The sequence below is a fragment of the Plasmodium chabaudi genome (assembly GCF_900002335.3).
Source record: "Plasmodium chabaudi chabaudi strain AS genome assembly, chromosome: 10".
Classification (NCBI taxonomy): Eukaryota; Apicomplexa; class Aconoidasida; order Haemosporida; family Plasmodiidae; genus Plasmodium; species Plasmodium chabaudi.
Window position 1 is genome coordinate 895,703 of NC_030110.2, and position 12,200 is coordinate 907,902.

Genomic DNA, 12,200 nt, shown 5'->3' on the forward strand with positions numbered 1-12,200 from the left:
CAAAATTGTCAAAAGCACATTCTGTCATATTGCACAAAATGGATATATGTTATTATGTTAATTGAAAGCTTTAGGGGTTAGTAAAAAGTTCAAATAAAAAAAATCAAAGCAATGGAAATAAATAATTAAACGAATTATGTAACAGAATATTAATAGGATGTGCCAAAAACAAAACAAATAAGCAAATGGTAAACGAATTAAAGGACGCATAATCGTATTCACATATTATTAATGCAAACTAAACAAGCGATAAATATGCATATCGTTCATACATGTTGGATAGGATGACATTTTTGTAGTCCCTTTTTAAATGTGTCAACGCGTATGAAAAATTGTAAAAATTATACAAAAAAATAAATTATATTAAACATGTCGAGAAATGTTACACAAACTGTGGTTTAAAAGATGGCACAAATAAGTAGCCATATTAAGTATGCAGCAATTCGTATATACAAATTTTTTATTTATTTATATGCATTTAGAAGATCATCAATTTCAAGCAAATTGTTATATGAAAACTTTTTAATAACCTTTTCTCCCTTCTCTTGTATTATTTGCTCTATATTTGTTTTTCCATCTTGGAACCATCCCAATTGATCAGATATCAAATGAAGGTTACTACATTGTGGGCATCGAATAATAACAACACCATTGTTGTAAGCTTGTTTTGAAAATTTCTTTGCACTCTTTTTTTCACATATTTTACATGTAAACATTAAAACCATATATTCTTTATTTCTGTTTTTTCCATCTTCCGTAGTTTCTTCATTACTTGTTTCAGTTTCGCATATTTCATGGTCCCCTAAATTTTTATTACTTATATTGATCATGTCTGTTGTGTTGCTTTTATTTTGATTATTATCATTGGGGTTTATTTCGGTTTGATTATGTTTATCAAATGTTGTGGAGCTTGTACTGCTATGGAATCCATTTTCTTGATATATATTTTTTGTATTATAATTATTTGTTGGATATGCAAAAGCAATGTTATTATATCTCTTTATACTTTTCACATTTTGATCAAAAGGGAATTGTGATATTATTGTATAATTATTGTAGTTCTGTTTTTTAAATAAGTATATTAATTTTTTTATATCATTGTTTCTATTTTTTGAAATTAAATTATTACCTAAACATGGTGATAGTGACAATTTTGAAAGGCTACCCAATATTGATTGTGCCATTTTTTTTTCTTTTATTTTTTTTGTAAGAATAATTAAATTATTCTTGGTTTTTATGTAAAATACAGGACTATCGTTAATTCATTGTTTATGATAATTTTTTTTTAAATTGGTTTATTATTAAATAAAAAAATAACAAATAAATAATTAATTGTGGCATTTATTTTTTTGCTTTTTTTGGCATAAAAATGTATAAGCATTACATAGTATGCACAAATTATTATAGTGAACATGGGTTGGGGAAAAAATAATTCTTAAGCATTGCACATAAAAAATAATTTTTGTTTTTTTAATATACTGTTACACATTTAGGGAACATGGATTAGTATATATTTATTATTTATTATTTATTTTTTGTTATATTTTAATTATTTTTATGTTTATGTATATTTTTTTAAAACATTTCCAGCATAAGTATTCAAAACAAAAGAATTAATGATTGTTTTGATATACTAATATTTTTTATTTATTTATCCGCTTATATATTTTTTTGTTTATATATATTATATTTTTAGTAATTCCCTTCCGCCTTTTGATTGCACACAATATGGAAGAATTCAATGTAAATCATGTTGATGAAAACAAAATTGAAGAAATAAAAAACGAAGGAAATGATATGTTTAAAAATAAAAAATATAAGGAAGCGATAAACACATATCTTAAGGTCGTTCCATATTTGTCCAATGGCTCAACAAAGGAAATTGAAATAAAAGATATCGTAAAATATTTTAAAAAAAAAAACACAGACCATGAAAATGGTGGAAATGTTTCAGCTTCACACTGGGCAAGTGTTAAAACAATTTTTATAAAGATATGCCATAATATATCATTATGTTACTATTTCTTAGAGCAATTCGAAAAGTCTATCGAGTATTGCCTATACATTAATGACATGGATATGAACCATTCAAAAAGTTATCACACATTAGGTTTGTGTTATGAAAAATTAAAGGACTATAAAAAATGTATAGCATACTTTGATAAATGTAAAGCCATATTGTCTACAGAAAAAACAAATAAAACAGATGGAACTAAAGGTGAAACACATAGTAATAAAGCAGAAATCGACAAAATCAATGATAGATTAAAAATAATAATTAAGCAAGTAGAAGATAGTAAACATGTAAATACGACAACGTTAGATACAATTAAAAATGTTGTTTTAGATAAAAATAATACAGAAGAAAATAAAATAAAAATGCTACATTCTATTTATAATCAAAAGTTCTATTTACTCATTAAAGAAAATATTTTTAAATTTTTATTTGACATAATAAATGATAAAAATAATTATAGTTTACGTGTGGAAAAAACATGTTTATATGTTATATATAAAATATTATCTAAATTAGAAAGTGAAAATATGAGTATTGAAAAAGAAAAGGTTAAAAATTCTAAAAATTCAAATAACTGTATTAGTACATTAGATGATATAAAATTTAAATATTACTACGATGCGGATTTTGTAAAGCTCCTCTTTTCATTTAACGAACATTTTGATGAAGAGTGGATAAGTAGTTACATTAAAAATAAGACAAACAAGTTGGAAAATCTTAAATTTGATAAGGAAAAAGAAACAGAAAACAAGGAACACCCATATAATCTCACAACCGACACATTAGTGTACATATTAAATATTATAAAATATGTACATGTCATAAATAATGAAAAAATATTAAAAATAATAAATCTTTATTATGCAAATAGTGACAATTCAACTTTACAAAATAATGCATTAAGTGTAATTATTTTCATGTGTAAAAAAAAGAAATTTTTTATACAATCCTCTATTGATAAGGAAAAGAAAGCAAATACAAAAAAGTTTTTAGACACATTAAATGAAAAATATAATTTAGATACAAATAATTATGTTGTTGATTTTCATTTTTCAGATTCTTTTAAAAATCCAGTTTGCATAAATTCAGAGATAAAAAAATTAATACAAAATTTTATAACAATGTATGATAGCTTTCCTAATGATGTAGAATATTCTATAATTTTGCTTATCACATTGCTGAGCGATAAAAACAGGCCTACTGAAAAAGATATAGAAATAAGTGATTTAATACATGAGTGTGTCGATTTATATTTTCACAATAATGAAATAAAGATCGAATGGTTTGTATTTGTAAAATGTTTATTTTTAGTTGATAAAGGTATTGTTTTAAATTATTTAATTGGGAAAACAGAATATATGCTTTGTATTCTAACTTTTATTAATAACTCTATTGGAAGAGAAGCAAAAAAACATATATCTCTTTATATTGATGTATTACTTCTACTTATGAATATATCCGAGTTACGTTTTATGTTAACTAATTATATTGATGTATATGTGAGCATTCTTAAAATGTTAAATTATGATGAAAATTTTTTAAAACTATTAATTGGAGCATTTAAACTATATATGCATAATGCTGATTTTAAGGAGAAGATTGCAGAACATGTTGATTTATTTACATATTCAAAGGAAATGCTAAAAGAATTTCTTTTAAATTATAATAATCAAGAACAAAATGCTGATCAATGCTCTAGCATATCTACAGTCAAAAAAAATGAAACAGACAATGAAAAAAGAGAAGATTCAAATTTAGATACAGATTGCGCAAAAAATAAAAAACGCTCTAATATAACATATAGTGATGATGTACTAAAAGATATTATTGAAATGCTGTTTTATCTTAGTTTGCATATAGAATTTAAAAAACAATTATTGGAAGAAAAAAATAATTATATATTATTTTTTTTAATAAAAGCAGGAGAAGATATAAATAAAAAAAAATTAGACAACACATATAAATACATATATTGTAACACAATTAATAATCTTATTTTGACACGAGAAGACGAAAAACTTCGAAGAAGAGAAATTAATAAAACGAATTTAGCAAACTTTGATAATGAACAAATAGAAGCCTTAGAACAGTTTTATAATAAATTGCCTAATACAGCTGGAGCAAAAAATGATCCATTATATGATTATGGAGATAGTGAAACCAGCAAAAAAATAATTAGTTTATTATTATTTAGTGAAAAATATAATATGAATATAAATAAAAATAATACTATTTCAACTATAGCTAATAATACATATAAAAATGGAACTATTATTAATACGATTTACAATTTTATTAATAATAATTTTTTTACAAAAAATATTGCTGAATCAATATGTGAAATAATATCTAAATTTGTAAAAGACAATAGTAATATTGGTATTGTACTTATTAACAATGGGTTAAAAGCTTTATTATCATGTTCTAAGCATATTACTAATAAAAAAAATTGTTCTCTAGCATTATGTGAAATATTTATAAATACGAATCCGAAACTAATTCATTTTTATGAAGCTTATGATTCATTACCATTACTAATTGATCAACTAAATAATGATGAAGAATTATTAATTTTTAAATCATTAATGGCAATTACTAATATATTAACTATTGATGAAAATGTGGCAATAAAAGCTATGAACCTAAATTTATGGGGTAAATGTTTTGATACTTTATCATCGGAAAATCAATATATAAGATCAGCGAGTTTAGAATGTATATGTAATTTATGTTCTCAAGCACATGTCCATCAATATATTTATGATAAATATCAAAAAATTGTTAAACAAAATGAAAATAATAAAGAAATTGACTTTGTAGAAATACAAATAATATATGCCTTTACTATGGAATACGATAATTATAAGGCTGTATTTGCATCGACAGGAGCATTGGGAATGTTATCATCAGATTTACGTCTTCCATTTTATTTAATACAGACAAAATCCTTTAATCAAGTTTTTAACTCGTTCCATAAAACTAATGATCAGAATATTTTATTGAGAATTTTAACATTTTTTAATAACATCATATTAAGTGAAAACATTCCTATTGATGTTATTGACAAAATAAAAAAAACAGTTAAGGAGAAAAATGGATTAAATGAGGAAAATACTCAAATTGCCAATTTGATTCTTAATTGAGTGATATGCAAAAAGCCAAGTTTGCTCATTTGCTGAAGCAAAATATATGAGCATTGTTTAGTAACCTATTTACCACTATTGCCCATACTTATCTTCTATATAAATTGTATTTTTTTTTACTCAATAAATTTATTTAAATATTCATTACATATATGAATAATATATACACATTTTTTCATGGTTTTTATTTAAATTTTATTATGTAAGACTCATTTTATTTTTTAATTTTATTAAAAATTTTAGCTATAAAAATTGTGTAGATCAAAATATGGAGAAATTATATCCATAAAATAAACAAATATAAAACATAAATAAATACACATAAGCACATAAATATATTGCTCATGGTTTGTGTATGTAAATCATTGAATAAGCATATATAATGGTAGAATGGGAAAACAATTTAATTCGCTTTATATGGAAATATAAAATATTGTGGTAGTTGTCTACACACACATATTGTGTAAACAAACTAGCTTTACTAAAATTAGTTATATTTCCAACTAAATCGATTAAGGAATAAGCTGTTATGGTAAGCCTACTTTAAGGGCATGTATATTTTTTATTTATAATTTATTGTTTAAGCTATTTTAATAAGCTAGCTCATATGCTTCAAAAAAAAAATATTTATAAATTTGGTAGCTCGAAAATTTAATAATTGCTAAAAAGCTAATAGTGAAAAATAAATTAAATTACACATTATTCAAAATTTTGGCTATAAAAAAAAAAAATAAAAAAAAAACATATGATTTACCTGAATTGTTAATAAAAAAATTATACATTAGCGTTATTTTATAGTAATTTTTCCTAAAAAGACATGACTATTTATTTTTTTTAGATAGTAAACAATTATTATAAAAAAGATCTTATCCCATTATTATCATTTCTTGGTTATATTTAAGTTATATCTTTTACTTTTTTTATGTATATTTATTTTTATTTACATATATTTTTTTTGGTTATGTATTATAACTATTCTTATAAAATTGTTAATTTCTTAATCTTTAATATATATATTACATTTTTTTATTATTGTTATTTTTAAAATTGTCTTAAAGCTTTAGTCAAATTATTTCAATTTTTGTTATTAATTTTCGCAATGTAAAACAACATTAATGCTTACATTTGTTGGAAAACCACGCTTTTTTAAAACATACACATTTATTTTATGGTATTTATTTATTTTCATTTTTTTATAATTCACAACCAGTTTGTGAAAACACATATTTATTCATATTCTTTTTTAAAAAAACATTCTACAATATCAAATAATATATTATTGAATTAAAAAAAGAAAAAGGGAGTATATTAACAAATCTAGTATTCCTCTTTTTATTGTTTTAGCATTTTTTATCCTATACAATCGTTATATGATATGTGTAATTTTGTTTCGTAGTATGAAAGCTATATAATTATATGTCAAATTATAAATATTAAATGTTGTGAATATGAGGAAAAGGAGTAATTCATTTTGTAAATAAATATATTATGTGTGTAACCTTATGTTTTGCATAAACCCCCTTTATTTCTATGATAGTAGAAGAAATGAAACACGTGACTCTCTTATATATTCATTGATATATGTGTAGCATATATGATATATTAATAAATGCCGAATGTTAGTTTGCTTGACTAAAAATTACATGGACATTATAATCATTATAAACACAGTTAAAAAATGTTGTATAATAGCTATGTATTAGTTTCTTAAGATTTTTTGTCAACATCATTTTTTATTTTAAATAATTTTCATAAACATTTTTTGCTTATCTTTTGATATATTCATTTTTTTCGCATTTTTTTGTGCATGACTCTATTATAATTATAATTAAAAATAATGTCTGTGTTTGTGTAAAAGCAACCAATTATATGCCTGTTTTGCAATGTGCCTTTTTAGGATCATACTATATATGCATGAACCATTTTTTTTGTAAACCCTTTTGTATTTAATTTTCATGTTTATTATATGATAAAAATTAAAAAGTTAATATGTTACCCAATATAATCATAGTAAATTATAATTGGAATTTTTCATAAAGTGAAATGCTGATTTAAATATTAAAATTTAATTTCCTTTTTCATTGTATTCTGACCATTTGTTAATATGTACATATATGTTTATGGCAACTAAAATCATTCTATTATTTTTCATTTTTCATTAAATTATATTATATAGTTTCATTCAATGTAAATATATATAGATTTGTATACAACTGTAGAGTCTTACCCTATAAGGCATTTTACATAAATATTAAGAATGATTATTGTGAAATTGTATAAGCATAACACACAAATTACATAATTACATAAAACATTGTGTACAATATATATCTTATATATTATTTAATCTCATGTTTTGTGATTTAAATCGTTGCAGTAGTAATAAGTAGCACTATCAAATTCATATTTATCTATATAATAAATCAGCAAAGTGTTAGAATAAATCTAAAAAATATAATATAATATTAGAAGCTTTGCAATTTTTAGAGGCAAATATAGAAGTTAACTTTGGAATATATTTTTATATATGAGGATATACATATGAGATCTTTTTTACATTATATATAATATAAAAACCTGCAAAATATAATGAAAAAAACAATTAATACAATTACGAAAAATTATATTGAGGAATGCTCAAGTGCACAAAACAAAGATGTAGATAAAGACACATCGGTTTCCAATATTATAAATAGAGGAAAAAGAGAAGCAGAAATGCAAAATTTTGATGAAGTAAAAGAACATCAAAATAATATTAATTACATCAATAAATATTTAACAAAAATTTTTAATTTCGAAAAAGATTGTCAATCATCATTATCAAAAGAGGACACCACAAAAGGTAGTAGTGGAAGTGATGATTTTAGTGAAACACTTTCAAAAATGTTTACAAAAAATAATTCAAATATTGAATGGGAACTAGATAATACATATGAATTTGAAACAATGGAAGATAACGATTATATGAAATTAGAATCTTCTCTAAGTAAGACAAATCCAGAAACATTAAATCTTAAAAACAAAGAAAATATTATTAACAATATAAGCAATTTAAAATTAAAAAAAGCATATACAAACGGTGTAGACGGAAATGATAATTTATTCGCAAGTAAATTGAATTTGAACAATTTTAACTCATTCAATGAATGTGATAATTTAGACAAATGCTTTCCCGGTAATGCTGACGTTTTTAAATTTAAAAAAGATAATACACCAAATAATGAAATAAATGCAAAATATGGAAGTTTAAAAGAACCTTTATATCAACATATAAAAAACAATAACTATGCTAAGGTAGATGACAATTTGTTAACAAAAATTTTGCACTCTTTAAATGAAAAGAATGATGAACCCAATAATGATTTAGAAGCAAGAAATTTCACTAAAAAAAATGATAATTATGATTATAGCAACTTTAATCCAAACAATTTCAGTATGAATGATATAAATTCCTATGAAAAACATATGTCAAATGGGAATAGTTTAAATAACAAAAATTATAATTCACAAGATATGGTTGTAAACACTCTTAATCATTTAATAGAAAATTACGTAGGACATGAAAATAAAAATTTGGATCAATTGTTTAATGGAAAAGATAAGAAGAATGATGTAGCAAATAATAATTTACAATCATCACAAATGATAGCAAACATGTATGAGGATAAAAAATTGTTATCTGAATTAAATGAATTGTTGTCTTCAAATAATTCAAATTCACAAACAATTAACAATAATATACATAAATATCAAATTTTATTAGAATATATTAACAACAAAATTGAAAAAGAAGCAGCTCATAATATTAATAACAATTTTACAAAAATAAACGAATTTGATAGGGAATCTATGGAAAGACAAAATAATGCAAGTTCCAATGAAAATTATAGTCCTAGACTTAATCTTTCTTATAATCCTCAAAATAATGTAAACAGGATTGATAATGAAATATTTGCTGGGGGCAATAATAATATTCCAATGATTGATGTATTAAAAAGTAAGATACGATTTATATTGGAAAATGAAAATAATGATTATTTATTAAGTAAGTATATTATAGATGCCATAGATGAGTATAACAAGAACAAATATAATAAGGGCATTAATGCAATAAATAAAGAAATGAATATCAATAATAAAAAAACTGATGAAAGATCATTTAAGGAAAATGGCAATATAATAAATTACAATCATGATAATATCAACTTTAGTAGAGTTAAAGATGAAAAAGAATATCCATTTGTAGTAAATATAAACAGCGATAATTTATATAATACGAATAGGATGACGGATAAGCAAAATGGACCATATAATGAGGGAGTAGGCAATAATTCAGAAGGCATTAAATTTAATAATTCTCATAATGAAAATACTTTGAACTTGTGTAATGGAACGGATGGTGTCAATGGTGATAATTTTAAGTTATTCCTGAATAACAGATTAGAAATAAATGAAACAATGCATGGAAATAATCACAACATGGATAGCAACAATAGAGACCTAAATAGTTGGGCATTTAACTACGACGAACTTAATCGTATTGCCAACATAAAAAGAGATGAATCCTTAATAGAACCAAATTTATTATCAGTAAGGAATGAAAGTAAAATGGGGAATAGTAATATAACAAGCAGCTATATGGATAATAATAGCATGATTAACTCTAACGTGGATAGCAATTACAATTATAACAATGCAATGATGGACAGTTCATTTTTTAATATGCAAAATGAAAAGATTGGCGACCAGAATAGTGAAAACATAAAGGGGCTAATGAATGAATCGCTTGAGACATATAAGTCGATTTTTCAACAACCTATGCATTTATTAAACAAAAATAATATGCTTGACTTGGATAATTATGAAAAAAGCCCACGAATCGATGTGTTTCAAAATAGTTCTGTTATTTCAAATTCGAATAATGTAGAAAATGGGGGCATAATAAATGATGTCGACCCGTTTGAGCGTGTTAAAAGGGAATCGGAATATAAAAAGATTCAAACTGATTATTATGCAGGAAACAATTTGTCTACAAATGAACAAAAAGAAACCATATTTAATGATGAATACAGTTTTTTCTTAAAAAGCAAAAGTGCTGGGACAAATAATAGACCGAATTATGATAAATATAGTTATGAGACTAGAGGAGAAGGCTATTTTCAAAATGATGGTTCTTATTGGGAAGATATTAATTTGAATATTAGACGAGAAAAATATGAAGATAATGAACAATGGAATAGCATGAAAAAGGAAAACAATAAATTTTTGGATAAAGAAGGAAGAAAAAAGTTATCATTTTTTTTAAAAAAAAATAATTGCTCAAATAGTGGAAATGAAACAAATCCAGTGTGGAATAGAAATAGAAATTCAGTAAATTTATCAAGGACATCTCCAAGATTATCATTTTATAATAAATTTGATGAACTAAGGAAAGGGCATACCGAAAATTTTGGAAATGTTGTAAATGGTAGTACTGCAAACCAAAAATTAAAGGGAAAACCATTTCTAAATACTGCAAAAGTTTCTAAAAAAAAAAAATGTACAGAAATAAATGATAAGTTAACAGTGGAAGAATTAAAATCGATGTTAACTGAAAAAGATGAAGAAAATTTAGAAAGCTTATTGCAATCGTTGTATGATGATAGGATATTACCTTTATTAATTAATGTAAAGGGGAGAGCAGATGAATTTCATTTTACAGATATATTAAAAAATAATATAAAAGAAGCTTATAGTTTATTTCCAGATAAATATATAATAAAAAAGAATACAGATGGTGGGGAAGATTATGTAATATATTTTTTAAAAAAAAAAGTAAAGGATGATTATTTTTTTTCTACCAATAATTTAAAAGACATATATAAGCCCCAATTATGGAAAAGCTTTGAAAAATATTTAAATGAAATAGCACAATCCGATGATTCAACATTATATACATTTTCAGGTGGTAGATATGGTATGGCAAAAGAGTTGCAACGAAGAAAGCTACCTTTTTTTGACGGATTATATTTAGGAGAATTATGCCATATTGTTCATTTAAGTACTAATAAAAAAATGATAGCATATGAGAATAATTATTTGAAGCCAATCAATCAATGCCATAAATATACCAACGCCAAATTAGGGATTGCTAATACGGATGATAAAAATACGGAAAATTATATTATGACAATAAGTGAGTTAAAACTTTATATGAACAAATTATTGAAGTATTATAAAGGTGGATTTAACATATCTACGTTAAAAAAAAAGTTAAAGAACCGATTTAATAAGCAATTATGCGAAAGTGTTTTTCATTGTATTAAATTGATAGAAGTATTGCAACTGAAGGAATTGCAAGACACATGTGTCGTTGACTCTGAGCTCAAAATAGTGAAAAGTGTCCACGACGTATTTCCATAATTGTTCGCAATTTGTTTCGTTAGAACTGTTTTATACATTTTAATACGTTTTAATATGTTTTATGATATTTTCTGATATTAGCATGGGCTTTACTTATGTTTCCATATATGGCATGTGGACATTTTGTTCAGTGGCAAAAGTGTGAACAGAACTGAATGGGCCAATGTGATATATTTTTTTAATTACGCGATTTGAATAAAACTTTTAATTTTATTTCTCTTTATAATTTATGCATATATATTATGGCAATACTAAGAGTTGTCTTAAGAGGTAGCGAAATATAAACATAATGAAACGATACTAATAAATGTTGGTTTTGCTTTTGTTCTCTAACTTGATGGGTATTTTACGAACTTAGTGATAGGGATGTGTAAGGGTATCGTGTAGCAATAGGATAATTAAAGTTGTGGCCCTGCTTAAGGTTTAAACATTTCATCGAGCTTATGCATTCCATTTTACAAAATTTGTAAGTTTTCCAAATTAAATTAATAGTTTATTAATCTAAATAGTTATTATATATAGTTATCTCTAACAATTTTTAAGGATACTTGTGATGGTATACCTTTTCATAAGGAAGAATGTATCGAAAAAAAGAAAAAGAAAGTAAGAAGGATAATATGGAAAAAAACTGAAAAAAT

General features: G+C 23.7%; 3 protein-coding genes across 3 annotated transcripts; 2 read left to right on the forward strand and 1 right to left on the reverse strand.

Annotated features, from left to right (window-relative positions):
• Positions 1 to 464: 464 nt before the first annotated feature.
• Positions 465 to 1,184, reverse strand: PCHAS_1023700 (DNL-type zinc finger protein, putative; the record flags this gene model as incomplete). The annotated part of the gene is made up of 1 exon (XM_735853.2): positions 465 to 1,184. The coding sequence occupies one exon, from the start codon at positions 1,182 to 1,184 to the stop codon at positions 465 to 467; it is 720 nt and encodes a 239-aa protein (XP_740946.2).
• Positions 1,185 to 1,728: 544 nt separating this feature from the next.
• On the forward strand, positions 1,729 to 5,160 carry PCHAS_1023800 (myosin-specific chaperone UNC, putative; the record flags this gene model as incomplete). The annotated part of the gene is made up of 1 exon (XM_733500.2): positions 1,729 to 5,160. One exon carries the CDS (start codon positions 1,729 to 1,731, stop codon positions 5,158 to 5,160), a length of 3,432 nt encoding a protein of 1,143 aa, XP_738593.2.
• A 2,589-nt stretch (positions 5,161 to 7,749) lies between these two features.
• PCHAS_1023900 (conserved Plasmodium protein, unknown function) lies at positions 7,750 to 11,562 on the forward strand (the record flags this gene model as incomplete). The annotated part of the gene is made up of 1 exon (XM_016798385.1): positions 7,750 to 11,562. One exon carries the CDS (start codon positions 7,750 to 7,752, stop codon positions 11,560 to 11,562), a length of 3,813 nt encoding a protein of 1,270 aa, XP_016655600.1.
• Positions 11,563 to 12,200: the final 638 nt, after the last annotated feature.